Raw genomic sequence first — 27,500 nt, forward strand, 5'->3', positions numbered from 1 at the left:
CATTATAGGTATAGTGGGACTCAGCTGTTCCAGTCTATAACTGAGTCTCTCAGGGCATTAGAGGTATAGTGGGACTCAGCTGTTCCAGTCTATAACTGAGTCATTCTGGTCATTAGAGGTATAGTGGGGCTCAGCTGTTCCAGTCTATATCTCTCAGGTCATTAGAGGTATAGTGGGACTCAGCTGTTCCAGTCTATAACTGAGTCTCTCAGGCCATTAGAGGTATAGTGGGACTCAGCTGTTCCAGTCTATAACTGAGTCTATCAGGCCATTAGAGGTATAGTGGGACTCAGCTGTTCCAGTCTATAACTGAGTCTATCAGGCCATTAGAGGTATAGTGGGACTCAGCTGTTCCAGTCTATAACTGAGTCTATCAGGCCATTAGAGGTATAGTGGGACTCAGCTGTTCCAGTCTTTAACTGAGTCATTCTGGTCATTAGAGGTATAGTGGGACTCAGCTGTTCCAGTCTATAACTGAGTCTATCAGGCCATTAGAGGTATAGTGGGACTCAGCTGTTCCAGTCTATAGCTGAGTCTATCAGGCCATTAGAGGTATAGTGGGACTCAGCTGTTCCAGTCTATAACTGAGTCTATCAGGCCATTAGATGTATAGTGGGGCTCAGCTGTTCCAGTCTATAACTGAGTCTATCAGGCCATTAGAGGTATAGTGGGACTCAGCTGTTCCAGTCTATAACTGAGTCTATCAGGCCATTAGAGGTATAGTGGGACTCAGCTGTTCCAGTCTATAACTGAGTCTCTCAGGGCATTATAGGTATAGTGGGACTCAGCTGTTCCAGTCTATAACTGAGTCTATCAGGCCATTAGAGGTATAGTGGGGCTCAGCTGTTCCAGTCTATAACTGAGTCATTCTGGTCATTAGAGGTATAGTGGGGCTCAGCTGTTCCAGTCTATATCTCTCAGGTCATTAGAGGTATAGTGGGACTCAGCTGTTCCAGTCTATAACTGAGTCTCTCAGGGCATTATAGGTATAGTGGGACTCAGCTGTTCCAGTCAATAACTGAGTCTATCAGGCCATTAGAGGTATAGTGGGGCTCAGCTGTTCCAGTCTATAACTGAGTCTCTCAGGGCATTAGAGGTATAGTGGGACTCAGCTGATCCAGTCTATAACTGAGTCTATCAGGCCATTAGAGGTATAGTGGGACTCAGCTGTTCCAGTCTATAACTGAGTCTATCAGGCCATTTTAGGTATAGTGGGACTCAGCTGTTCCAGTCTATAACTGAGTCTATCAGGCCATTAGAGGGATAGTGGGACTCAGCTGTTCTAGTCTATAACTGAGTCTATCAGGCCATTAGAGGTATAGTGGGGCTCAGCTGTTCCAGTCTATAACTGAGTCATTCTGGTCATTAGAGGTATAGTGGGGCTCAGCTGTTCCAGTCTATATCTCTCAGGTCATTAGAGGTATAGTGGGACTCAGCTGTTCCAGTCTATAACTGAGTCTCTCAGGGCATTATAGGTATAGTGGGACTCAGCTGTTCCAGTCTATAACTGAGTCTATCAGGCCATTATAGGTATAGTGGGACTCAGCTGTTCCAGTCTATAACTGAGTCTCTCAGGGCATTAGAGGTATAGTGGGACTCAGCTGTTCCAGTCTATAACTGAGTCTATCAGGCCATTAGAGGTATAGTGGGACTCAGCTGTTCCAGTCTATAACTGAGTCTATCAGGCCATTTTAGGTATAGTGGGACTCAGCTGTTCCAGTCTATAACTGAGTCTATCAGGCCATTAGAGGGATAGTGGGACTCAGCTGTTCCAGTCTATAACTGAGTCTATCAGGCCATTAGAGGTATAGTGGGGCTCAGCTGTTCCAGTCTATAACTGAGTCATTCTGGTCATTAGAGGTATAGTGGGGCTCAGCTGTTCCAGTCTATATCTCTCAGGTCATTAGAGGTATAGTGGGACTCAGCTGTTCCAGTCTATAACTGAGTCTCTCAGGGCATTATAGGTATAGTGGGACTCAGCTGTTCCAGTCTATAACTGAGTCTATCAGGCCATTATAGGTATAGTGTGACTCAGCTGTTCCAGTCTATAACTGAGTCTATCAGGCCATTAGAGGTATAGTGGGACTCAGCTGTTCCAGTCTATAACTGAGTCTCTCAGGGCATTAGAGGTATAGTGGGACTCAGCTGTTCCAGTCTATAACTGAGTCTATCAGGCCATTAGAGGTATAGTGGGACTCAGCTGTTCCAGTCTATAACTGAGTCTATCAGGCCATTAGAGGTATAGTGGGACTCAGCTGTTCCAGTCTATAACTGAGTCTATCAGGCCATTAGAGGTATAGTGGGACTCAGCTGTTCCAGTCTTTAACTGAGTCATTCTGGTCATTAGAGGTATAGTGGGACTCAGCTGTTCCAGTCTATAACTGAGTCTATCAGGCCATTAGAGGTATAGTGGGACTCAGCTGTTCCAGTCTATAGCTGAGTCTATCAGGCCATTAGAGGTATAGTGGGACTCAGCTGTTCCAGTCTATAACTGAGTCTATCAGGCCATTAGATGTATAGTGGGGCTCAGCTGTTCCAGTCTATAACTGAGTCTATCAGGCCATTAGAGGTATAGTGGGACTCAGCTGTTCCAGTCTATAACTGAGTCTATCAGGCCATTAGAGGTATAGTGGGACTCAGCTGTTCCAGTCTATAACTGAGTCTATCAGGCCATTAGAGGTATAGTGGGACTCAGCTGTTCCAGTCTATAACTGAGTCTATCAGGCCATTAGAGGTATAGTGGGACTCAGCTGTTCCAGTCTATAACTGAGTCTATCAGGCCATTAGAGGTATAGTGGGACTCAGCTGTTCCAGTCTATAACTGAGTCTATCAGGCCATTAGAGGTATAGTGGGACTCAGCTGTTCCAGTCTATAACTGAGTCTATCAGGCCATTAGAGGTATAGTGGGACTCAGCTGTTCCAGTCTATAACTGAGTCTCTCAGGGCATTAGAGGTATAGTGGGACTCAGCTGTTCCAGTCTATAACTGAGTCTATCAGGCCATTAGAGGTATAGTGGGACTCAGCTGTTCCAGTCTATAACTTAGTCTATCAGGCCATTAGAGGTATAGTGGGACTCAGCTGTTCCAGTCTATAACTGAGTCTATCAGGCCATTAGAGGTATAGTGGGGCTCAGCTGTTCCAGTCTATAACTGAGTCATTCTGGTCATTAGAGGTATAGTGGGGCTCAGCTGTTCCAGTCTATATCTCTCAGGTCATTAGAGGTATAGTGGGACTCAGCTGTTCCAGTCTATAACTGAGTCTCTCAGGGCATTATAGGTATAGTGGGACTCAGCTGTTCCAGTCTATAACTGAGTCTATCAGGCCATTATAGGTATAGTGGGACTCAGCTGTTCCAGTCTATAACTGAGTCTCTCAGGGCATTAGAGGTATAGTGGGACTCAGCTGTTCCAGTCTATAACTGAGTCTATCAGGCCATTAGAGGTATAGTGGGACTCAGCTGTTCCAGTCTATAACTGAGTCTATCAGGCCATTAGAGGTATAGTGGGGCTCAGCTGTTCCAGTCTATAACTGAGTCTATCAGGCCATTAGAGGTATAGTGGGACTCAGCTGTTCCAGTCTATAACTGAGTCTATCAGGCCATTAGAGGTATAGTGGGACTCAGCTGTTCCAGTCTATAACTGAGTCTATCAGGTCATTAGAGGTATAGTGGGACTCAGCTGTTCCAGTCTATAGCTGAGTCATTCTGGTCATTAGAGGTATAGTGGGGCTCAGCTGTTCCAGTCTATAACTGAGTCTATCAGGCCATTAGAGGTATAGTGGGACTCAGCTGTTCCAGTCTATAACTGAGTCTATCAGGCCATTAGAGATATAGTGGGGCTCAGCTGTTCCAGTCTATAACTGAGTCTATCAGGCCATTAGAGGTATAGTGGGGCTCAGCTGTTCCAGTCTATAACTGAGTCTATCAGGCCATCTGAACTGATAATTCAGCGTTGTACCATATATTCCCAATACACCATTTCCACAGGCATCGCATGGACCCCGGATGAAAATGGCGTCGTCACGTTTGACTGCAGGAACAGAAACTGGTGAGTTCCTAAATCTGCATCCCAAATGGCACCCTATTCTCTACATAGAGCCCTGGTCAACAGTAGTACACTATATAGGGAATAGGCCCCTGGTCTACAGTAGTGCACTATATAGGGAATAGGGCCCTGGTCTACAGTAGTACACTATATAGGGAATAGGCCTCTGGTCTACAGTAGTGCACTATATAGGGAATAGGGCCCTGGTCTACAGTAGTACACTATATAGGGAATAGGCCCCTGGTCTACAGTAGTGCACTATATAGGGAATAGGGCTCTGGTCAACAGTAGTGCACTATATAGGGAATAGGGCTCTGGTCAACAGTAGTGCACTATATAGGGAATAGGGCTCTGGTCAACAGTAGTGCACTATATAGGGAATAGGGCTCTGGTCAACAGTAGTGCACTATATAGGGAATAGGGCTCTAGTCAACAGTAGTGCACTATATAGGGAATAGGGCCCTGGTCAACAGTAGTGTACTATATAGGGAATAGGGCTCTGGTCAACAGTAGTACACTATACAGGGAATAGGGCTCTGGTCAACAGTAGTGCACTATATAGGGAATAGGGCTCTGGTCAGCAGTAGTACACTATATAGGGAATAGGGCTCTGGTCAACAGTAGTACACTATATAGGGAATAGGGCTCTGGTCAACAGTAGTGCACTATATAGGGAATAGGGCTCTGGTCAACAGTAGTACACGATATAGGGAATATGGCTCTGGTCAACAGTAGTACACTATATAGGGAATAGGGCTCTGGTCAACAGTAGTACATTATATAGGGAATAGAGCCCTGGTCAACAGTAGTACACTATATAGGGAATAGAGCCCTGGTCAACAGTAGTACACTATATAGGGAATAGGGCTCTGGTCAACAGTAGTACACTATATAGGGAATAGGGCCCTGGTCAACAGTAGTCCACTATATAGGGAATAGGGCCCTGGTCAACAGTAGTACAGTATAGGGAATAGGGCCCTGGTCAACAGTAGTACACTATATATGGAATAGGGCCCTGGTCAACAGTAGTACACAATATAGGGAATAGGGCTCTGGTCTACAGTAGTACACTATATAGGGAATAGGGCTCTGGTCAACAGTAGTACACTATATAGGGAATAGGGCCCTGGTCTACAGTAGTACACTATATAGGGAATAGGGCCCTGGTCAACAGTAGTACACAATATAGGGAATAGGGCCCTGGTCTACAGTAGTACACTATATAGGGAATAGGGCCCTGGTCAACAGTAGTGTACTATATAGGGAATAGGGCCCTGGTCTACAGTAGTACACTATATAGGGAATAGGGCCCTGGTCTACAGTAGTACACTATATAGGGAATAGAGCCCTGGTCAACAGTAGTACACTATATAGGGAATAGAGCCCTGGTCAACACTAGTACACTACATAGGGAATAGGGCCCTGGTCAACAGTAGTACACAATATAGGGAATAGGGCCCTGGTCTACAGTAGTACAGTATATAGGGAATAGGGCTCTGGTCAACAGTAGTACACTATATAGGGAATAGGGCCCTGGTCTACAGTAGTACACTATATAGGGAATAGGGCCCTGGTCTACAGTAGTACACTACATAGGGAATAGAGCCCTGGTCAACAGTAGTGCACTATATAGGGAATAGGGCTCTGCTCAACAGTAGTACACTATATAGGGAATAGGGCCCTGGTCTACACTAGTACACAACATAGGGAATAGAGCCCTGGTCAACAGTAGTACACTATATAGGGAATAGGGCTCTGGTCAACAGTAGTGCACTATATAGGGAATAGGGCTCTGGTTAACAATAGTACACTATATAGGGAATAGGGCTCTGGTCAACAGTAGTACACTATTTAGGGAATAGGGCCCTGGTCTACACTAGTACACTACATAGGGAATAGAGCCCTGGTCAACAGTAGTGTACTATATAGGGAATAGGGCTCTGGTCAACAGTAGTGCACTATATAGGGAATAGGGCTCTGGTTAACAATAGTACACTATATAGGGAATAGGGCTCTGGTCAACAGTAGTACACTATATAGGGAATAGGGCTCTGGTCAACAGTAGTACACTATTTAGGGAATAGGGCCCTGGTCTACAGTAGTACACTATATAGGGAATAGGGCTCTGGACTAAAGTAGTGCACTATATAGGTAATAGTGCTCTGGACTAAAGTAGTGCACTATATAGGGAATAGGGCTCTGGTCTAAAGTAGTACACTATTTAGGGAATAGGGCTCTGGACTAAAGTAGTGCACTATATAGGGAATAGTGCTCTGGACTAAAGTAGTGCACTATATAGGGAATAGGGCTCTGGTCTAACGTAGTGCACTATATATGGAATAGGGCTCTGGTCTAAAGTAGTGCACTATATAGGGAATAGGGCTCTGGTTAACAATAGTACACTATATAGGGAATAGGGCTCTGGTCAACAGTAGTACACTATATAGGGAATAGGGCTCTGGTCAACAGTAGTACACTATTTAGGGAATAGGGCCCTGGTCTACAGTAGTACACTATATAGGGAATAGGGCTCTGGACTAAAGTAGTGCACTATATAGGTAATAGTGCTCTGGACTAAAGTAGTGCACTATATAGGGAATAGGGCTCTGGTCTAAAGTAGTACACTATTTAGGGAATAGGGCTCTGGACTAAAGTAGTGCACTATATAGGGAATAGTGCTCTGGACTAAAGTAGTGCACTATATAGGGAATAGGGCTCTGGTCTAACGTAGTGCACTATATATGGAATAGGGCTCTGGTCTAAAGTAGTGCACTATATAGGGAATAGGGTTGAATTTGGGGCGTAGTGCAGCCCATATCTGTCTGTATTCCTGCTCTGAGAGCCTTTTTGTTAAGAGGAAAGAGGAAGTCATCTGGGAGTATTTCCTGTGTGAGCCTGTAGTAATGAGGAAGTCATCTGGGAGTATTTCCTGTGTGAGCCTGTAGTAATGAGGAAGTCATCTGGGAGTATTTCCTGTGTGAGCCTGTAGTAATGAGGAAGTCATCTGGAAGTATTTCCTGTGTGAGCCTGTAGTAATGAGGAAGTCATCTGGGAGTATTTCCTGTGTGAGCCTGTAGTAATGAGGAAGTCATCTGGGAGTATTTCCTGTGTGAGCCTGTAGTAATGAGGAAGTCATCTGGGAGTATTTCCTGTGTGAGCCTGTAGTAATGAGGAAGTCATCTGGGAGTATTTCCTGTGTGAGCCTGTAGTAATGAGGAAGTCATCTGGGAGTATTTCCTGTGTGAGCCTGTAGTAATGAGGAAGTCATCTGGGAGTATTTCCTGTGTGAGCCTGTAGTAATGAGGAAGTCATCTGGGAGTATTTCCTGTGTGAGCCTGTAGTAATGAGGAAGTCATCTGGGAGTATTTCCTGTGTGAGCCTGTAGTAATGAGGAAGTCATCTGGGAGTATTTCCTGTGTGAGCCTGTAGTAATGAGGAAGTCATATGGGAGTATTTCCTGTGTGAGCCTGTAGTAATGAGGAAGTCATCTGGGAGTATTTCCTGTGTGAGCCTGTAGTAATGAGGAAGTCATCTGGGAGTATTTCCTGTGTGAGCCTGTAGTAATGAGGAAGTCATCTGGGAGTATTTCCTGTGTGAGCCTGTAGTAATGAGGAAGTCATCTGGGAGTATTTCCTGTGTGAGCCTGTAGTAATGAGGAAGTCATCTGGGAGTATTTCCTGTGTGAGCCTGTAGTAATGAGGAAGTCATCTGGGAGTATTTCCTGTGTGAGCCTGTAGTAATGAGGAAGTCATCTGGGAGTATTTCCTGTGTGAGCCTGTAGTAATGAGGAAGTCATCTGGGAGTATTTCCTGTGTGAGCCTGTAGTAATGAGGAAGTCATCTGGGAGTATTTCCTGTGTGAGCCTGTAGTAATGAGGAAGTCATCTGGGAGTATTTCCTGTGTGAGCCTGTAGTAATGAGGAAGTCATCTGGGAGTATTTCCTGTGTGAGCCTGTAGTAATGAGGAAGTCATCTGGGAGTATTTCCTGTGTGAGCCTGTAGTAATGAGGAAGTCATCTGGGAGTATTTCCTGTGTGAGCCTGTAGTAATGAGGAAGTCATCTGGGAGTATTTCCTGTGTGAGCCTGTAGTAATGAGGAAGTCATCTGGGAGTATTTCCTGTGTGAGCCTGTAGTAATGAGGAAGTCACCCGGGAGTATTTCCTGTGTGAGCCTGTAGTAATGAGGAAGTCATCTGTTAGATTCCCTGAACCCGGCAGTTCCTCGGCTCTCTAGCTTCACTAATCTGTTATTTCGGTGACTGGCCGTCTGTCCCTGGTCTGTAGGGAATTACAACCCCCACCGTGCTGCCACCTGATAGGCTGGCTATTACCATCCCTGGGTCTGGTGGTCACGGCAACCTGAACAGCAGGTCCTGTGGGGAAAACAAGTGTCCGGGTCAAAAGGTCACTATTGAGGAGTAATCTGTGGTCTGTCCTGTACGTTTTGACAGCGTAGATTAGGTCCGTTCCGGTCTAACTAAATGTAGAGCCGAGCAGAGGTGATTTGGAATCGCACTCTCTTGATGAGGTGTTGCCCTGGCTGAGGAACGAGGATTGGAACGGTCTGGTAGCTTTCACTAAATCCCCAGGTTTCCCAGGAATCCCAGTTGGAGAGTTCTCAGGTTTCCTGTTTATTCACACTTTAGGATTTAGGTTTAGGATTCTTCCTAATTTGGTATAAAAGGACCTTAAACCTTCTTACTGCCGTGGGGAAATCAGGGTCACACAGAGTGTTCCTTGGTAGTCTTAAACAAATCTACGTTGAAACAAAATGTACACCTCACACACGTGGTTATGGGCTTAACAGAAAGAAAACACCTGTATCATGTCAGACATAGAGTTGAAATGTATTACATGTTGAGTTTACTTCACAATATTACACTTTATATACATCACAGAAGAATGAAGTATAACACAACTCTTTGACATAGAAACACCAGATTTTCGGCATTAAAAAAAAAAAAAATGTTTATTGATTTTCAAAAAAATGAATAACATTCCACCGATGAGGCAATTGGGTCATTTGACTGCAGGAGAGGACGACAGAGCCAGAAACCCTCACAACGTTGGATATTAAGTGTCCCCAGTCTTGGATGTTGAGAGTGTCCCCCAGTCTTGGATGTAGAGAGTGTCCCCAGTCTTGGATGTAGAGAGTGTCCCTCAGTCTTGGATGTTGAGAGTGTCCCTCAGTCTTGGATGTTGAGAGTGTCCCTCAGTCTTGGATGTTGAGAGTGTCCCTCAGTCTTGGATGTTGAGATTGTCCCTCAGTCTTGGATGTTGAGAGTGTCCCTCAGTCTTGGATGTTGAGAGTGTCCCTCAGTCTTGGATGTTGAGAGTGTCCCTCAGTCTTGGATATTGAGTGTCCCTCAGTCTTGGATGTAGAGAGTGTCCCTCAGTCTTGGATGTAGAGAGTGTCCCTCAGTCTTGGATGTTGAGAGTGTCCCTCAGTCTTGGATGTTGAGAGTGTCCCTCAGTCTTGGATGTTGAGAGTGTCCCTCAGTCTTGGATGTAGAGAGTGTCCCTCAGTCATTGGATGTAGAGAGTGTCCCTCAGTCTTGGATGTAGAGAGTGTCCCTCAGTCTTGGATGTACAGAGTGTCCCTCAGTCTTGGATGTAGAGAGTGTCTCTCAGTCTTGGATGTAGAGAGTGTCCCTCAGTCTTGGATGTTGAGAGTGTCCCTCAGTCTTGGATGTTGAGAGTGTCCTCAGTCTTGGATGTAGAGAGTGTCCCTCAGTCTTGGATGTTGAGAGTGTCCCTCAGTCTTGGATATTAAGTGTCCCTCAGTCTTGGATGTAGAGAGTGTCCTCAGTCTTGGATGTAGAGAGTGTCCCTCAGTCTTGGATGTTGAGAGTGTCCCTCAGTCTTGGATGTTGAGAGTGTCCCTCTGTCTTGGATGTTGAGAGTGTCCCTCTGTCTTGGATGTAGAGAGTGTCCCTCAGTCTTGGATGTTGAGAGTGTCCCTCAGTCTTGGATGTTGAGAGTGTCCCTCAGTCTTGGATGTAGAGAGTGTCCCTCAGTCTTGGATATTGAGTGTCCCTCAGTCTTGGATGTTGAGAGTGTTGTCGGTCTGATGGTTAAGACAATGGCTTGGTGTGGTTTGTAAGAAGCTCCCGATTGACAGAGGACAGGATAAGAGAGGAGCGGCCATCCTCCCTCCCTCCTCCCCTTCGATCGTCTCTTTATTTACGCTCTCCATGTGACCTGCCTCCCTCCTCCCCTTCGATCGTCTCTTTATTTACGCCCTCCATGTGACCTCCCTCCTCCCCTTCCATCGTCTCTTTATCCTTATCCTCCAGTGTGCCCAAGCTCATTAACCTCTCAGGAGATATTCCTGGACAGTTCTGACTCCTCCTTCCAACTGTTCCATTGTTCCGTATCAGAACCATAGAACCAGCTGGAATTCTAAGAATGTCTGGGTAATCGTGTATCCACTGAACCTTGACCTCTCGTATAAACCTTTGGCCTTGGCTTGCAATAGGTCCAGTCCGATAGGCCTTTATAGCGGACAGGCCTTTATAATCGGGATCGTATACGTCCCACCGTTGTTGATATCCAAGTGCCCCAACAGACCAACAAATACCCGAAAACCAAATATCTGATTGATTGAATCAGTTGACCTTTGCCCTCTGCTCTGTTCCAGGTACATCCAGGCTGCGACCTCTCCCAAGGACATCATCATCGTAGTGGACGTCAGCGGGAGTATGAAGGGTCTCAGGCTCACTATCGCCAAGCACACTATTAACACCATCCTGGACACACTAGGGGAGAACGACTTTGTCAACGTCATCGCCGTGAGTAACTAGGAGATTAACACACAAACACATCGCACATTATTTACTCTGCCTCACGCAGCGATTAACACACACACACACACACTCTGATCCTTGACCTGTGTTCCCTATGCGTTCTTTCCCACAGTACAGCGACTATGTCCAATACGTTGAACCCTGCTTCAAGGGCACCCTGGTCCAGGCTGACCTGGACAACCGAGAGGTAACCAATGGCTCTCTAATGCTAATTAACTCAATTCATCAATTAAGGCCCATAAGCTGTTTGCTCATTAAGGCTGGTTCAGAAGGCTCAGAGCGATAGGATTCACACCAGTGGGCCGGGTGCCACTAGACTACTGTTCCTGGCAGGGACTCGAAGGGCTTTGACAGCACGACAACTCTTCCCTCCCTCCCTCCCTCCCTCCCTCCCTCCCTCCCTCCCTCCCTCCCTCCCTCCCTCCCTCCCTCCCTCCCTCCCTCCCTCCCTCCCTCCCTCCCTCCCTCCCTCCCTCCCTCCCTCCCTCCCTCCCTCCCTCTATTGCACCCCCTCCCTCTATCTCACGCTCTCTCTATCTCACGCTCTCTCTATCTCACGCTCTCTCTATCTCACCCTCGCTCTATCCCTCTATCCCCCATATGGCCTCAACTCCTTTCATTTTGTTCTTGTCTTCCCCTCTTCTCCCCCATACGGCCTCAACTCCTTTCATTTTATTCTTGTCTTCCCCTCCTCTCCCCCATACGGCCTCAACTCCTTTCATTTTATTCCTGTCTTCCTCTCCTCCATACGGCCTCAACTCCTTTCATTTTATTCCTGTCTTCCCCTCCTCTCCCCCATACGGCCTCAACTCCTTTCATTTTATTCTTGTCTTCCCCCTCCTCAACTCCTTTCATTTTATTCCTGTCTTCCCCTCCTCTCCTCCATATGGCCTCAACTCCTTTCATTTTATTCCTGTCTTCCCCTCCTCTCCTCCATACGGCCTCAACTCCTTTCATTTTATTCCTGTCTTCCCCTCCTCTCCCCCATAAGGCCTCAACTCCTTTCATTTTATTCCTGTCTTCCCCTCCTCTCCCCCATACGGCCTCAACTCCTTTCATTTTATTCTTGTCTTCCCCTCCTCAACTCCTTTCATTTTATTCCTGTCTTCCCCTCCTCTCCCCCATAAGGCCTCAACTCCTTTCATTTTATTCCTGTCTTCCCCTCCTCTCCCCCATACGGCCTCAACTCCTTTCATTTTATTCTTGTCTTCCCCTCCTCAACTCCTTTCATTGTATTCCTGTCTCCCCCTCCTCTCCCCCATACGGCCTCAACTCCTTTCATTTTATTCCTGTCTTCCCCTCCTCTCCCCCATATGGCCTCAACTCCTTTCAGCCCATTTCCCTTTCTTTATTTCCTTCCTCCCCCGAACCCTCCTCTCCTATTCTCCCTGTCTCTTTTCTGTCTGTCTGGCTTCACACCTGCTGTGGAGTTCAGTCTATTGTTTGTTGTCTGTCTGGCTTCACACCTGCTGTGGAGTTCAGTCTATTGTTTGTTGTCTGTCTGGCATCACACCTGCTGTGGAGTTCAGTCTATTGTTTGTTGTCTGTCTGGCATCACACCTGCTGTGGAGTTCAGTCTATTGTTTGTTGTCTGTCTGGCTTCACACCTGCTGTGGAGTTCAGTCTATTGTTTGTTGTCTGTCTGGCATCACACCTGCTGTGGAGTTCAGTCTATTGTTTGTTGTCTGTCTGGCATCACACCTGCTGTGGAGTTCAGTCTATTGTTTGTTGTCTGTCTGGCTTCACACCTGCTGTGGAGTTCAGTCTATTGTTTGTTGTCTGTCTGGCTTCACACCTGCTGTGGAGTTCAGTCTATTGTTTGTTGTCTGTCTGGCTTCACACCTGCTGTGGAGTTCAGTCTATTGTTTGTTGTCTGTCTGGCATCACACCTGCTGTGGAGTTCAGTCTATTGTTTGTTGTCTGTCTGGCATCACACCTGCTGTGGAGTTCAGTCTATTGTTTGTTGTCTGTCTGGCATCACACCTGCTGTGGAGTTCAGTCTATTGTTTGTTGTCTGTCTGGCATCACACCTGCTGTGGAGTTCAGTCTATTGTTTGTTGTCTGTCTGGCATCACACCTGCTGTGGAGTTCAGTCTATTGTTTGTTGTCTGTCTGGCTTCACACCTGCTGTGGAGTTCAGTCTATTGTTTGTTGTCTGTCTGGCTTCACACCTGCTGTGGAGTTCAGTCTATTGTTTGTTGTCTGTCTGGCTTCACACCTGCTGTGGAGTTCAGTCTATTGTTTGTTGTCTGTCTGGCATCACACCTGCTGTGGAGTTCAGTCTATTGTTTGTTGTCTGTCTGGCATCACACCTGCTGTGGAGTTCAGTCTATTGTTTGTTGTCTGTCTGGCATCACACCTGCTGTGGAGTTCAGTCTATTGTTTGTTGTCTGTCTGGCATCACACCTGCTGTGGAGTTCAGTCTATTGTTTGTTGTCTGTCTGGCATCACACCTGCTGTGGAGTTCAGTCTATTGTTTATTGTCTGTCTGGCATCACACCTGCTGTGGAGTTCAGTCTATTGTTTGTTGTCTGTCTGGCATCACACCTGCTGTGGAGTTCAGTCTATTGTTTATTGTCTGTCTGGCATCACACCTGCTGTGGAGTTCAGTCTATTGTTTGTTGTCTGTCTGGCATCACACCTGCTGTGGAGTTCAGTCTATTGTTTGTTGTCTGTCTGGCATCACACCTGCTGTGGAGTTCAGTCTATTGTTTGTTGTCTGTCTGGCATCACACCTGCTGTGGAGTTCAGTCTATTGTTTGTTGTCTGTCTGGCATCACACCTGCTGTGGAGTTCAGTCTATTGTTTGTTGTCTGTCTGGCATCACACCTGCTGTGGAGTTCAGTCTATTGTTTGTTGTCTGTCTGGCATCACACCTGCTGTGGAGTTCAGTCTATTGTTTGTTGTCTGTCTGGCATCACACCTGCTGTGGAGTTCAGTCTATTGTTTGTTGTCTGTCTGGCATCACACCTGCTGTGGAGTTCAGTCTATTGTTTGTTGTCTGTCTGGCATCACACCTGCTGTGGAGTTCAGTCTATTGTTTGTTGTCTGTCTGGCATCACACCTGCTGTGGAGTTCAGTCTATTGTTTGTTGTCTGTCTGGCATCACACCTGCTGTGGAGTTCAGTCTATTGTTTGTTGTCTGTCTGGCATCACACCTGCTGTGGAGTTCAGGCTATTTTTTGTTGTGGGTCAGGTATCGGGCCGGTGGTCTACTTTCTGATCCTCATCTCCTCCTCCTCTTCCTCATCTCCTCCCCTCTTCTTCCCCTCCTCCTCTACGTGTATCACAGAGCAGAGCAGGTGGGGTCATCCCTTACCAACAGCTTTACTGTCACGTGACTCCCCAGGAGATGATGTGATTGGCCAGGCAGACAGGGAAGCAGCCAAAACTCCACTCTAAAATGTGCAGTTTTGTCACACAACACAATGCCACAATGCATGCAATTGGCATGCTGACTGCAGGAATGTCCACCAAAGCTGTTGCCAGAGAATTTAATGTTAATTTCTCTACCATAAGCCACCTCCAATGTTTTATTTTTAGATTTGGCAGTACGTCCAACCGGCCTCACAACCGCAGGCTATGTGTAACCACGCCAGCCCATTCTGATTGGCTGGGCCTGGCTCCCCAGGCATGAGTGGGCCTGGGAGGGCAAAGGCCCACCCACTGGGGTGCCCCTGCCCTCTCTCTCTCTCTCTGTCCCTCTCGCTCTCTCTCCCTCTCTCCCTCCCTCTCTCTCAGACATGTGAAATCCATAGATTAGGCCCTAAGGAATTAATTTCAATTGACTGATTTCCTTATATGAACTGTAATTCATGTTTCGTTTATAGTTTTGCTCCGTTTAATTTAAATAGTCCCCCCCTCTCTCTCTCTCTCTCTCTCTCTCTCTCTGTCTCTCTCTCTCTCTGTCTCTCCTTCTCTCTCTCCCCCCTCTCTCTCTCGCTGTCTCTCTCTCTCTCTCTCTCTCTCTGTCTCTCTCTGTCTCTTTCTCTGTCTCTCTGTCTATCTCTCTCTCTCTCTCTCTGTCTATCTCTCTCTGTCTCTTTCTCTGTCTCTCTGTCTATCTCTCTCTCTCTCTGTCTCTCTCTCTCTCTCTCTGTCTCTCTCTCTCTCGGTCTCTCTCCTTCTCCTTATCTCTCTCTCTCCTTCTCTTTCTCTGCAGCACTTCAAGTTGCTGGTTGAGGAGCTCCAGGTAAAAGGAGAGGGGAAAGTCAAGAAGGCCATGAAGGAATCCTTCAAGATCCTCAATGAGGTTTGTCTTCTTTGGTGTACAGACATATCATCCTCAGTGAGGTTTGTCTTCTTTGGTGTATAGACATATCATCCTCAGTGAGGTTTGTCTTCTTTGGTGTATAGACATATCATCCTCAATGAGGTTTGTCTTCTTTGGTGTATAGACATATCATCCTCAGTGAGGTTTGTCTTCTTTGGTGTATAGACATATCATCCTCAATGAGGTTTGTCTTCTTTGGTGTACAGACATATCATCCTCAATGAGGTTTGTCTTCTTTGGTGTACAGACATATCATCCTCAATGAGGTTTGTCTTCTTTGGTGTATAGACATATCATCCTCAATGAGGTTTGTCTTCTTTGGTGTATAGACATATCATCCTCAGTGAGGTTTGTCTTCTTTGGTGTATAGACATATCATCCTCAGTGAGGTTTGTCTTCTTTGGTGTATAGACATATCATCCTCAGTGAGGTTTGTCTTCTTTGGTGTATAGACATATCCTCCTCAGTCTTTGAAGGAATTAATTTATCTCCATCCAGCTCTGCAAGGAATGATACTGTGTGCGTGGCGCGTGTGTGGCGTGTGTTTGTGTGTGCGTGGGGTGTGTGTGTGCGTGGTGCGTGTGTGTGTGCGTGGGGTGTGTGTGCGTGGCGCGTGTGTGTGTGCGTGGCGCGTGTGTGTGTGCTTGGCGCGGGTGTGCGTGGCGCGTGGTGTGTGCGTGGCGTGTGTGTGTGTGTGTGCGTGGCGCGTTTGTCTGTGTGTGCGTCACAAACCGGCTCAAAGTTCGTAACAAAAAGGGACACAACGTGGCGATAAGGAATAACAAAATATATTTATTAACTGAAGACAACTAAATACAATTAACAACGGTGTGTGTAGTCAGTAAATCAGTCGTGTGAGAGAATGTTTACGTGCATAAATGTGATAATGAGGGGTACTGGAAGGTGTCAAAGCAAACAAACGGCCCCAAAAATGCCACAACCAAAATCTAACAATGCGTCTGTATGGAGAGAGTCTCCTCCATGACTGGAGAAGAGGTGTATTTATCCTGGGACACACCCAGACCCAGGTGTGTCTGTATGGAGAGAGTCTCCTCCATGACTGGAGAAGAGGTGTATTTATCCCGGGACAGACCCAGACCCAGGTGTGTCTGTATGGAGAGAGTCTCCTCCACGACTGGTGAAGAGGTGTATTTATCCTGGGACAGACCCAGACCCAGGTGTGTCTGTATGGAGAGAGTCTCCTCCATGAATGGGGAAGAGGTGTATTTATCCTGGGACAGACCCAGACCCAGGTGTGTCTGTATGGAGAGAGTCTCCTCCATGACTGGTGAAGAGGTGTATTTATCCTGGGACACACCCAGACCCAGGTGTGTCCCATGTCACTGACGACCCTCCCGGCTCCGCCCACCGACATCCTAATGAAAACGAGAGCAAAGAGACAGAATACGGCAGACAGAGTGGGAGGGGCGTCACAATGTGTGTGTCTCTGTGCGTCTCTGTGTGTCCTCTAGGCTGCATCTTTGGGTCAGGGCAGTCTGTGTAACCAGGCCATCATGCTGATCACTGACGGAGCCATGGAGGATTATGAGGAAGTGTTTCAGGAGTTCAACTGGCCAGAACGCAGGGTAACCAAGGTTACACACACACACACACACACACAGAACGCAGGGTAACCAACGTTACACACACACACACACACACACAGAACGCAGGGTAACCAACGTTACACACACACACACACACAGAACGCAGGGTAACCAACGTTACACACACACGGCTCAGAAACCTCTTTCTCTTTTGGAGGGATTATGAGACAAGGGAGGTATGACGAGGTGACACTAAAACATGGGAGGTATGACTAGGTGACACTAAGACTAGAGAGGGATGACGAGGTGACACTAAGACTAGAGAGGTATGACGAGGTGACACTAAGACTAGAGAGGTATGACGAGGTGACACTAAGACATGGGAGGTATGACTAGGGAGGTATGACTAGGTGACACTAAAACATGGGAGGTATGACTAGGTGACACTAAGACATGGGAGGTTTGACTAGGTGACACTAAGACATGGGAGGTTTGACTAGGTGACACTAAGACTAGAGAGGTATGACTAGGGAGGTTTGACTAGGTGACACTAAGACATGGGAGGTATGACTAGGTGACACTAAGACATGGGAGGTATGACTAGGAAGGTTTGACTAGGTGACACTAAGACTAGAGAGGTATGACCAGGTGACACTAAGACTAGAGAGGTATGACTAGGGAGGTATGACTAGGGAGGTATGACTAGGTGACACTAAGACTAGAGAGGTATGACCAGGTGACACTAAGACATGGGAGGTATGACTAGGTGACACTAAGACAAGGGAGGTTTGACTAGGTGACACTAAGACAAGGGAGGTTTGACTAGGTGAAACTAAGACTAGAGAGGTATGACTAGGTGACACTAAGACATGGGAGGTATGACTAGGGAGGTATGACTAGGGAGGTATGACTAGGTGACACTAAGACAAGGGAGGTATGACTAGGTGTCACTAATACAAGGGAGGTTTGACTAGGTGACACCAATTCAAGGGAGGTATGACTAGGTGACACTAATACAAGGGAAGTATGACAAGGTGATACTAAGACAAGAGAGGTATGACTAGGTGACACTAGGTGCTGAAAACAATTTGTCTTTTTCAGGTGCGTGTTTTTACTTACCTTATTGGTCGTGAGGTGACCTTCGCTGACACTGTGAAGTGGATTGCCTGCAACAATAAAGGTCATTATCTAATGTGCCCCTACAACCCACTGTAGCAGTAACACTGTTCTACAACCCACTGTATAGCAGTAACCCTGTTCTACAACCCACTGTATAGCAGTAACCCTGTTCTACAACCCACTGTATAGCAGTAACCCTGTTCTACAACCCACTGTATAGCAGTAACCCTGTTCTACAACCCACTGTATAGCAGTAACCCTGTTCTACAACCCACTGTATAGCAGTAACCCTGTTCTACAACCCACTGTATAGCAGTAACCCTGTTCTACAACCCACTGTATAGCAGTAACCCTGTTCTACAACCCACTGTATAGCAGTAACCCTGTTCTACAACCCACTGTATAGCAGTAACACTGTTCTACAACCCACTGTATAGCAGTAACCTTGTTCTACAACCCACTGTATAGCAGTAACCCTGTTCTACAACCCACTGTATAGCAGTAACACTGTTCTACAACCCACTGTATAGCAGTACCCCTGTTCTACAACCCACTGTATAGCAGTAACCCTGTTCTACAACCCACTGTATAGCAGTAACACTGTTCTACAACCCACTGTATAGCAGTAACCCTGTTCTACACCTCTACAACCCACTGTATAGCAGTAACCCTGTTCTACAACCCACTGTATAGCAGTAACCCTGTTCTACACCTCTACAACCCACTGTATAGCAGTAACCCTGTTCTACAACCCACTGTATAGCAGTAACCCTGTTCTACAACCCACTGTATAGCAGTAACCCTGTTCTACAACCCACTGTATAGCAGTAACCCTGTTCTACAACCCACTGTATAGCAGTAACCCTGTTCTACAACCCACTGTATAGCAGTAACCCTGTTCTACAACCCACTGTATAGCAGTAACCCTGTTCTACAACCCACTGTATAGCAGTAACCCTGTTCTACAACCCACTGTATAGCAGTAACCCTGTTCTACAACCCACTGTATAGCAGTAACCCTGTTCTACAACCCACTGTATAGCAGTAACCCTGTTCTACAACCCACTGTATAGCAGTAACCCTGTTCTACAACCCACTGTATAGCAGTAACCCTGTTCTACAACCCACTGTATAGCAGTAACCCTGTTCTACAACCCACTGTATAGCAGTAACCCTGTTCTACAACCCACTGTATAGCAGTAACCCTGTTCTACAACCCACTGTATAGCAGTAACCCTGTTCTACAACCCACTATATAGCAGTAACCCTGTTCTACAACCCACTGTATAGCAGTAACCCTGTTCTACAACCCACTGTATAGCAGTAACCCTGTTCTACAACCCACTGTATAGCAGTAACCCTGTTCTACAACCCACTGTATAGCAGTAACCCTGTTCCACAACCCACTGTATAGCAGTACCCCTGTTCTACAACCCACTGTATAGCAGTAACACTGTTCTACAACCCACTGTATAGCAGTAACCCTGTTCTACAACCCACTGTATAGCAGTAACCCTGTTCTACAACCCACTGTATAGAAGTAACCCTGTTCTACAACCCACTGTATAGCAGTAACCTTGTTCTACAACCCACTGTATAGCAGTAACCCTGTTCTACAACCCACTGTATATCAGTAACCCTGTTCTACAACCCACTGTATAGCAGTAACCCTGTTCTACAACCCTACAACCCACTGTATAGCAGTAACCCTGTTCTACAACCCTACAACCCACTGTATAGCAGTAACCCTGTTCTACAACCCACTGTATAGCAGTAACCCTGTTCTACAACCCACTGTATAGCAATAACACTGTTCTACAACCCACTGTATAGCAGTAACCCTGTTCTACAACCCACTGTATAACAGTAACCCTGTTCTACAACCCACTGTATAGCAGTAACCCTGTTCTACAACCCACTGTATAGCAGTAACCCTGTTCTACAACCCACTGTATAGCAGTATCCCTGTTCTACAACCCACTGTATAGCAGTAACCCTGTTCTACAACCCACTGTATAGCAGTAACCCTGTTCTATAACCCACTGTATAGCAGTAACCCTGTTCTACAACCCACTGTATAGCAGTAACCCTGTTCTACAACCCACTGTATAGCAGTAACCCTGTTCTACAACCCACTGTATAGCAGTAACCCTGTTCTATAACCCACTGTATAGCAGTAACCCTGTTCTACAACCCACTGTATAGCAGTAACCCTGTTCTGCACCCCTACAACCCACTGTATAGCAGTAACCCTGTTCTACAACCCACTGTATGGCAGTAACACTGTTCTACAACCCACTGTATAGCAGTAACCCTGTTCTACACCCCTACAACCCACTGTATAGCAGTAACCCTGTTCTACAACCCACTGTATAGCAGTAACCCTGTTCTACAACCCACTGTATAGCAGTAACCCTGTTCTACAACCCACTGTATAGCAGTAACCCTGTTCTACAACCCACTGTATAGCAGTAACCCTGTTCTACAACCCACTGTATAGCAGTAACCCTGTTCTACAACCCACTGTATAGTAGTAACCCTGTTCTACAACCCACTGTATAGCAGTAACCCTGTTCTACAACCCACTGTATAGCAGTAACCCTGTTCTACAACCCACTGTATAGTAGTAACCCTGTTCTACAACCCACTGTATAGCAGTAACCCTGTTCTACAACCCACTGTATAGCAGTAACCCTGTTCTACAACCCACTGTATAGCAGTAACCCTGTTCTACAACCCACTGTATAGCAGTAACCCTGTTCTACAACCCTACAACCCACTGTATAGCAGTAACCCTGTTCTACAACCCACTGTATAGCAGTAACCCTGTTCAACAACCCACTGTATAGCAGTAACCCTGTTCTACAACCCACTGTATAGCAGTAACCCTGTTCTACAACCCACTGTATAGCAGTAACCCTGTTCAACAACCCACTGTATAGCAGTAACCCTGTTCTACAACCCACTGTATAGCAGTAACCCTGTTCTACAACCCACTGTATAGCAGTAACCCTGTTCTACAACCCACTGTATAGCAGTAACCCTGTTCTACAACCCACTGTATAGCAATAACCCTGTTCTACAACCCACTGTATAGCAGTAACCCTGTTCTACAACCCACTGTATAGCAGTAACCCTGTTCTACAACCCACTGTATAGCAGTAACCCTGTTCTACAACCCACTGTAAAGCAGTAACCCTGTTCTACAACCCACTGTATAGCAGTAACCCTGTTCTACACCCCTACAACCCACTGTATGGCAGTAACACTGTTCTACAACCCACTGTATAGCAGTAACCCTGTTCTACAACCCACTGTATGGCAGTAACCCTGTTCTACAACCCACTGTATAGCAGTAACCCTGTTCTACAACCCACTGTATAGCAGTAACCCTGTTCTACAACCCACTGTATAGCAGTAACCCTGTTCTACAACCCACTGTATAGCAGTAACCCTGTTCTACAACCCTACAACCCACTGTATGGCAGTAACCCTGTTCTACAACCCACTGTATAGCAGTAACCCTGTTCTACAACCCACTGTATAGCAGTAACCCTGTTCTACAACCCACTGTATAGCAGTAACCCTGTTCTACAACCCACTGTATAGCAGTAACCCTGTTCTACAACCCACTGTAAAGCAGTAACCCTGTTCAACAACCCACTGTATAGCAGTAACCCTGTTCTACAACCCACTGTATAGCAGTAACCCTGTTCAACAACCCACTGTATAGCAGTAACCCTGTTCTACAACCCACTGTATAGCAGTAACCCTGTTCTACAACCCACTGTATAGCAGTAACCCTGTTCTACAACCCACTGTATAGCAGTAACCCTGTTCTACAACCCACTGTATAGCAGTAACCCTGTTCTACAACCCACTGTATAGCAGTAACCCTGTTCTACAACCCACTGTATAGCAGTAACCCTGTTCTACAACCCACTGTATAGCAGTAACCCTGTTCTACAACCCACTGTATAGCAGTAACCCTGTTCTACAACCCACTGGATAGCAGTAACCCTGTTCTACAACCCACTGTATAGCAGTAACCCTGTTCTACAACCCACTGTATAGCAGTAACCCTGTTCTACAACCCACTGTATAGCAGTAACCCTGTTCTACAACCCACTGTATAGCAATAACCCTGTTCTACAACCCACTGTATAGCAGTAACCCTGTTCTACAACCCACTGTATAGCAGTAACCCTGTTCTACAACCCACTGTATAGCAGTAACCCTGTTCTACAACCCACTGGATAGCAGTAACCCTGTTCTACAACCCACTGGATAGCAGTAACCCTGTTCTACAACCCACTGTATAGCAGTAACCCTGTTCTACAACCCACTGTATAGCAGTAACCCTGTTCTACAGGTCTGTTTGCAGCGCTGCATCTTTTTCCTGACCCAGTAGAACATGACCCCTCATCCTGACCCAGTAGAACATGACCCCTCATCCTGACCCAGTAGAACATGACCCCTCATCCTGACCCAGTAGAACATGACCCCTCATCCTGACCCAGTAAAACATGACCCCTCATCCTGACCCAGTAGAACATGACCCCTCATCCTGACCCAGTAGAACATGACCCCTCATCCTGACCTAGTAGAACATGACCCCTCATCCTGACCCAGTAGAACATGACCCCTCATCCTGATCCAGTAGAACATGACCCCTCATCCTGACCCAGTAGAACATGAACCCTCATCCCGACCCAGTAAAATATAACCCCTCATCCTGACCCAGTAGAACATGACCCCTCATCCCGACCCAGTAAAATATAACCCCTCATCCTGACCCAGTAGAACATGACCCCTCATCCTGACCCAGTAGAACATGACCCCTCATCCTGACCCAGTAGAACATGACCCCTCATCCTGACCCAGTAGAACATGACCCCTCATCCTGACCCAGTAGAACATGACCCCTCATCCTGACCCAGTAAAATATGACCCCTCATCCTGACCCAGTAGAACATGACCCCTCATCCTGACCCAGTAGAACATGACCCCTCATCCTGACCCAGTAGAACATGACCCCTCATCCTGACCCAGTAGAACATGACCCCTCATCCTGACCCAGTAGAACATGACCCCTCATCCTGACCCAGTAGAACATGACCCCTCATCCTGACCCAGTAGAACATGACCCCTCATCCCGACCCAGTAGAATATGACCCCTCATCCTGACCCAGTAGAACATGACCCCTCATCCTGACCCAGTAAAACATGACCCCTCATCCTGACCCAGTAGAACATGACCCCTCATCCCGACCCAGTAGAATATGACCCCTCATCCTGACCCAGTAGAACATGACCCCTCATCCTGGCCCAGTAGAACATGACCCCTCATCCCGACCCAGTAGAATATGACCCCTCATCCTGACCCAGTCAAATGTGCTCTATAGGAATATATATATCCTCCCATCTGTATAAACCCTGTATGTAGTGAGACATAGTAACACAGTCCTCCCATCTGTATGTAGTGAGACATAGTAACACAGTCCTCCCATCTGTATGTAGTGAGACATAGTAACACAGTCCTCCCATCTGTATGTAGTGAGACATAGTAACACAGTCCTCCCATCTGTATGTAGTGAGACATAGTAACACAGTCCTCCCATCTGTATAAACCCTGTATGTAGTGAGACATAGTAACACAGTCCTCCCATCTGTATGTAGTGAGACATAGTAACACAGTCCTTCACTCTTCAATCCCAATGACTGGGACAGGAGGGCTTAATGGAGTGTTGTTATAACTGGTTTATCCCCTGTAAGCCTGAACACCACTCTACCCTGTACTACAACACTACACTGTCTGAATCCTTTTCATTATGTGACCGCTGTGAATCTACACTCAGTCTGAATACTCCACCAATACCACAGTGATAGATCATTAATCATGTGTGTGCGGTAGAGAGAGATTATGGCTGTGTTTGCATACTCTGGGCTGGAAAAAAGAGGGAGAATAGATGGTCAGGATTAGCTGTGCTAATAGCTGTGCTGCCCTCCTGTGGACGGTGAGGATAATGCACCCCACTAATAATCATCTTAACATGTGGAATGAGCTCAACACAAACACCCACTTATCACTGTCAATTATACCCCAAAGCCCATCTGCTAATGCAGCTCTGTGTGTGTGTGTGTGTGTGTGTGTGTGTGTGTGTGTGTGTGTGTGTGTGTGTGTGTGTGTGTGTGTGTGTGTGTGTGTGTGTGTGTATTGTCATATACCCTGTATACCTTGTCCCATACAGGTTACTACACACACGTCTCCACGCTGGCCGATGTTCAGGAGAATGTCATGGAGTACCTTCACGTTCTGAGTCGACCAATGGTCATCAACCATGATCATGACATCATCTGGACAGAGGCTTACATGGACAGTGCGGTGAGATTCTCTCTCTCCTCTCTCTCTCTCTTTCTGACCCTCTCACTGTCTGGCATTCTGTCTCTCTCCCGGTCTCTCTCTTTGTCTCTCTCAATTCAATTCAATTCAAGGGCTTTATTGGCATGGGAAACATGTGTTAACATTGCCAAAGCAAGTAAGATAGATAATATATAAAGTGAAATAAACAATAAAAATTAACAGTAGACATCACACATACAGAAGTTTCAAAACAATAAAGACATTACAAATGTCATATTATATATATACAGTGTTTTTACATGTACAAATGGTTAAGGACACAAGATAAAATAAATGAGCATAGATATGGGTTTATTTACAATGGTGCGTGTTCTTCACTGGTTGCCCTTTTCTCGTGGCAACAGGTCACAAATCTTGCTGCTCTGATGGCACACTGTGGAATTTCACCCAGTAGATATGGGAGTTTTTCAAAATTGGATTTGTTTTCGAATTCTTTGTGGATCTGTGTAATCTGAGGGAAATATGTCTCTCTAATATGGTCATACATTGGGCAGGAGGTTAGGAAGTGCAGCTCAGTTTCCACCTCATTTTGTGGGCAGTGGGCACATAGCCTGTCTTCTCTTGAGAGCCATGTCTGCCTACGGCGACCTTTCTCAATAGCAAGGCTATGCTCTCTATCTCTCTCTCTCTTTCTCTCTCTCTCTCTCTCTCTCTCTCTTTCTCTGTATCTCATTCTGATCTGTTTCTCTGTTTGTCTTCATCTGTATATTATTTTATCTTATGTCTCCATTTCCATGTCTTCTATTCTGTTGTTTGTCTGTTCTCTCCTTCTCATCTGTGTCTTGTTCTCTCACTCTTCCACTCTCTCTCTTTCTCTCTCTCTTTCACTCTGTCTCATTCACTCACTCACTCACTCCCTCACTCCCTCACTCACTCACTCACTCACTCACTCACTCACTCACTCACTCACTCACTCACTCACTCACTTACTCACTCACTCCCTCACTCCGCCAGCTGCCCAACACAGCAGAGGTAAAGTCTGGGCTCTGTTCTTTAGAGATGTTTAGTAGACGTCTGATAGAAAGTGTTCACTAGCTGCTTAGCTTTTCACATGTAGCTGTTAGAAAATAGCTATTGTATTGTAGAACTAGATCATGTTGGAGCTCTCCATTTCATTGTACTGTGTACTCTACGCTGTATCCTGTGTACTCTCTCTGTATCCTGTCCATATGACGAATAAACTTGAATTGGCTAGATGTGTTTATAGTGTCAGACACTAGTCTTCTTCTGTACCTGACAGTAGATGTGTTTATAGTGTCAGACACTAGTCTTCCTCTGTACCTGACAGTAGATGTGTTTATAGTGTCAGACACTAGTCTTCCTCTGTACCTGACAGTAGATGTGTTTATAGTGTCAGACACTAGTCTTCCTCTGTACCTGACAGTAGATGTGTTTATAGTGTCAGACACTAGTCTTCCTCTGTACCTGACAGTAGATGTGTTTATAGTGTCAGACACTAGTCTTCCTCTGTACCTGACAGTAGATGTGTTTATAGTGTCAGACACTAGTCTTCCTCTGTACCTGACAGTAGATGTGTTTATGGTGTCAGACACTAGTCTTCCTCTGTACCTGACAGTAGATGTGTTTATAGTGTCAGACACTAGTCTTCCTCTGTACCTGACAGTAGATGTGTTTATAGTGTCAGACACTAGTCTTCCTCTGTACCTGACAGTAGATGTGTGTATAGTGTCAGACACTAGTCTTCCTCTGTACCTGACAGTAGATGTGTTTATAGTGTCAGACACTAGTCTTCCTCTGTACCTGACAGTAGATGTGTTTATAGTGTCAGACACTAGTCTTCCTCTGTACCTGACAGTAGATGTGTTTATAGTGTCAGACACTAGTCTTCCTCTGTACCTGACAGTAGATGTGTTTATAGTGTCAGACACTAGTCTTCCTCTGTACCTGACAGTAGATGTGTTTATAGTGTCAGACACTAGTCTTCCTCTGTACCTGACAGTAGATGTGTGTATTGTCTTCCAGTCATATCAGACACTAACTGTGATCCTGTTTCTTCCCAGCTGTTCAACACCCAGGCTCAGAGCCTGCTCCTCATGACCTCTGTGGCCATGCCTGTGTTCAGCAAGAAGAAGGAGACTGTGAGTGGGGTCTGGGCTGAGTCCCATAGGGCTCTGGTCTAAAGTAGTGCACTATATAGGGAATAGGGCTCTGGTCTAAAGTAGTGCACTATATAGGGAATAGGGCTCTGGTCTAAAGTAGTGCACAATATAGGGAATAGGGCTCTGGTCTAAAGTAGTCCACTATATAGGGAATAGGGCTCTGGTCTAAAGTAGTGCACTATATAGGGAATAGGGCTCTGGTCTAAAGTAGTGCACTATATAGGGAATAGGGCTCTGGTCAACAGTAGTACACTATATAGGGAATAGGGCTCTGGTCAACAGTAGTACACTATATAGGGAATAGGGCTCTGGTCTAAAGTAGTCCACTATATAGGGAATAGGGCTCTGGTCTAAAGTAGTGCACTATATAGGGAATAGGGCTCTGGTCAACAGTAGTACACTATATAGGGAATAGGGTTCTGGTCTAAAGTAGTGCACTATATAGGGAATAGGGCTCTGGTCTAAAGTAGTCCACTATATAGGGAATAGGGCTCTGGTCTAAAGTAGTGCACTATATAGGGAATAGGGCTCTGGTCTAAAGTAGTCCACTATATAGGGAATAGGGCTCTGGTCTAAAGTAGTGCACTATATAGGGAATAGGGCTCTGGTCTAAAGTAGTGCACTTTATAGGGAATAGGGCTCTGGTCTAAAGTAGTGCACTATATAGGGAATAGGGCTCTGGTCTAAAGTAGTGCACTATATAGGGAATAGGGCTCTGGTCTAAAGTAGTGCACTATATAGGGAATAGGGCTCTGGTCTAAAGTAGTGCACTATATAGGGAATAGGGCTCTGGTCTAAAGTAGTGCACTATATAGGGAATAGGGCTCTGGTCAACAGTAGTACACTATATAGGGAATAGGGTTCTGGTCAACAGTAGTACACTATATAGGGTATAGGGCTCTGGTCTAAAGTGGTGCACTAGATAGGGAATAGGGCTCTGGTCTAAAGTAGTGCACTAGATAGGGAATAGGGCTCTGGTCTAAAGTAGTGCACTAGATAGGGAATAGGGCTCTGGTCTAAAGTAGTGCACTACATAGGGAATAGGGCTCTGGTCTAAAGTAGTGCACTAGATAGGGAATAGGGCTCTGGTCTAAAGTAGTGCACTAGATAGGGAATAGGGCCCTTGTCTAATGTTGTGCACTAGATAGGGAATAGGGCTCTGGTCTA

The 27,500-nt window shown here is 46.1% G+C and overlaps 1 protein-coding gene across 1 annotated transcript in view; it reads left to right on the forward strand.

Annotated features, from left to right (window-relative positions):
• cacna2d4a (calcium channel, voltage-dependent, alpha 2/delta subunit 4a) overlaps positions 1–27,500 on the forward strand; it is a 241,211-nt gene that overhangs the window by 23,086 nt on the left and 190,625 nt on the right. The window contains exons 5-12 of the mRNA XM_064939205.1: positions 3,988–4,048; positions 10,685–10,835; positions 10,963–11,037; positions 15,013–15,102; positions 16,596–16,709; positions 17,772–17,850; positions 24,041–24,174; positions 26,235–26,312. Coding sequence (XP_064795277.1) covers positions 3,988–4,048; positions 10,685–10,835; positions 10,963–11,037; positions 15,013–15,102; positions 16,596–16,709; positions 17,772–17,850; positions 24,041–24,174; positions 26,235–26,312 — 782 coding nt within the window. The remainder of the gene's footprint in view (positions 1–3,987; positions 4,049–10,684; positions 10,836–10,962; positions 11,038–15,012; positions 15,103–16,595; positions 16,710–17,771; positions 17,851–24,040; positions 24,175–26,234; positions 26,313–27,500) is intronic.

Source organism: Oncorhynchus masou, chromosome 27 (genome assembly GCF_036934945.1).
Source record: "Oncorhynchus masou masou isolate Uvic2021 chromosome 27, UVic_Omas_1.1, whole genome shotgun sequence".
In the NCBI taxonomy this organism is placed as follows: Eukaryota; Metazoa; Chordata; class Actinopteri; order Salmoniformes; family Salmonidae; genus Oncorhynchus; species Oncorhynchus masou.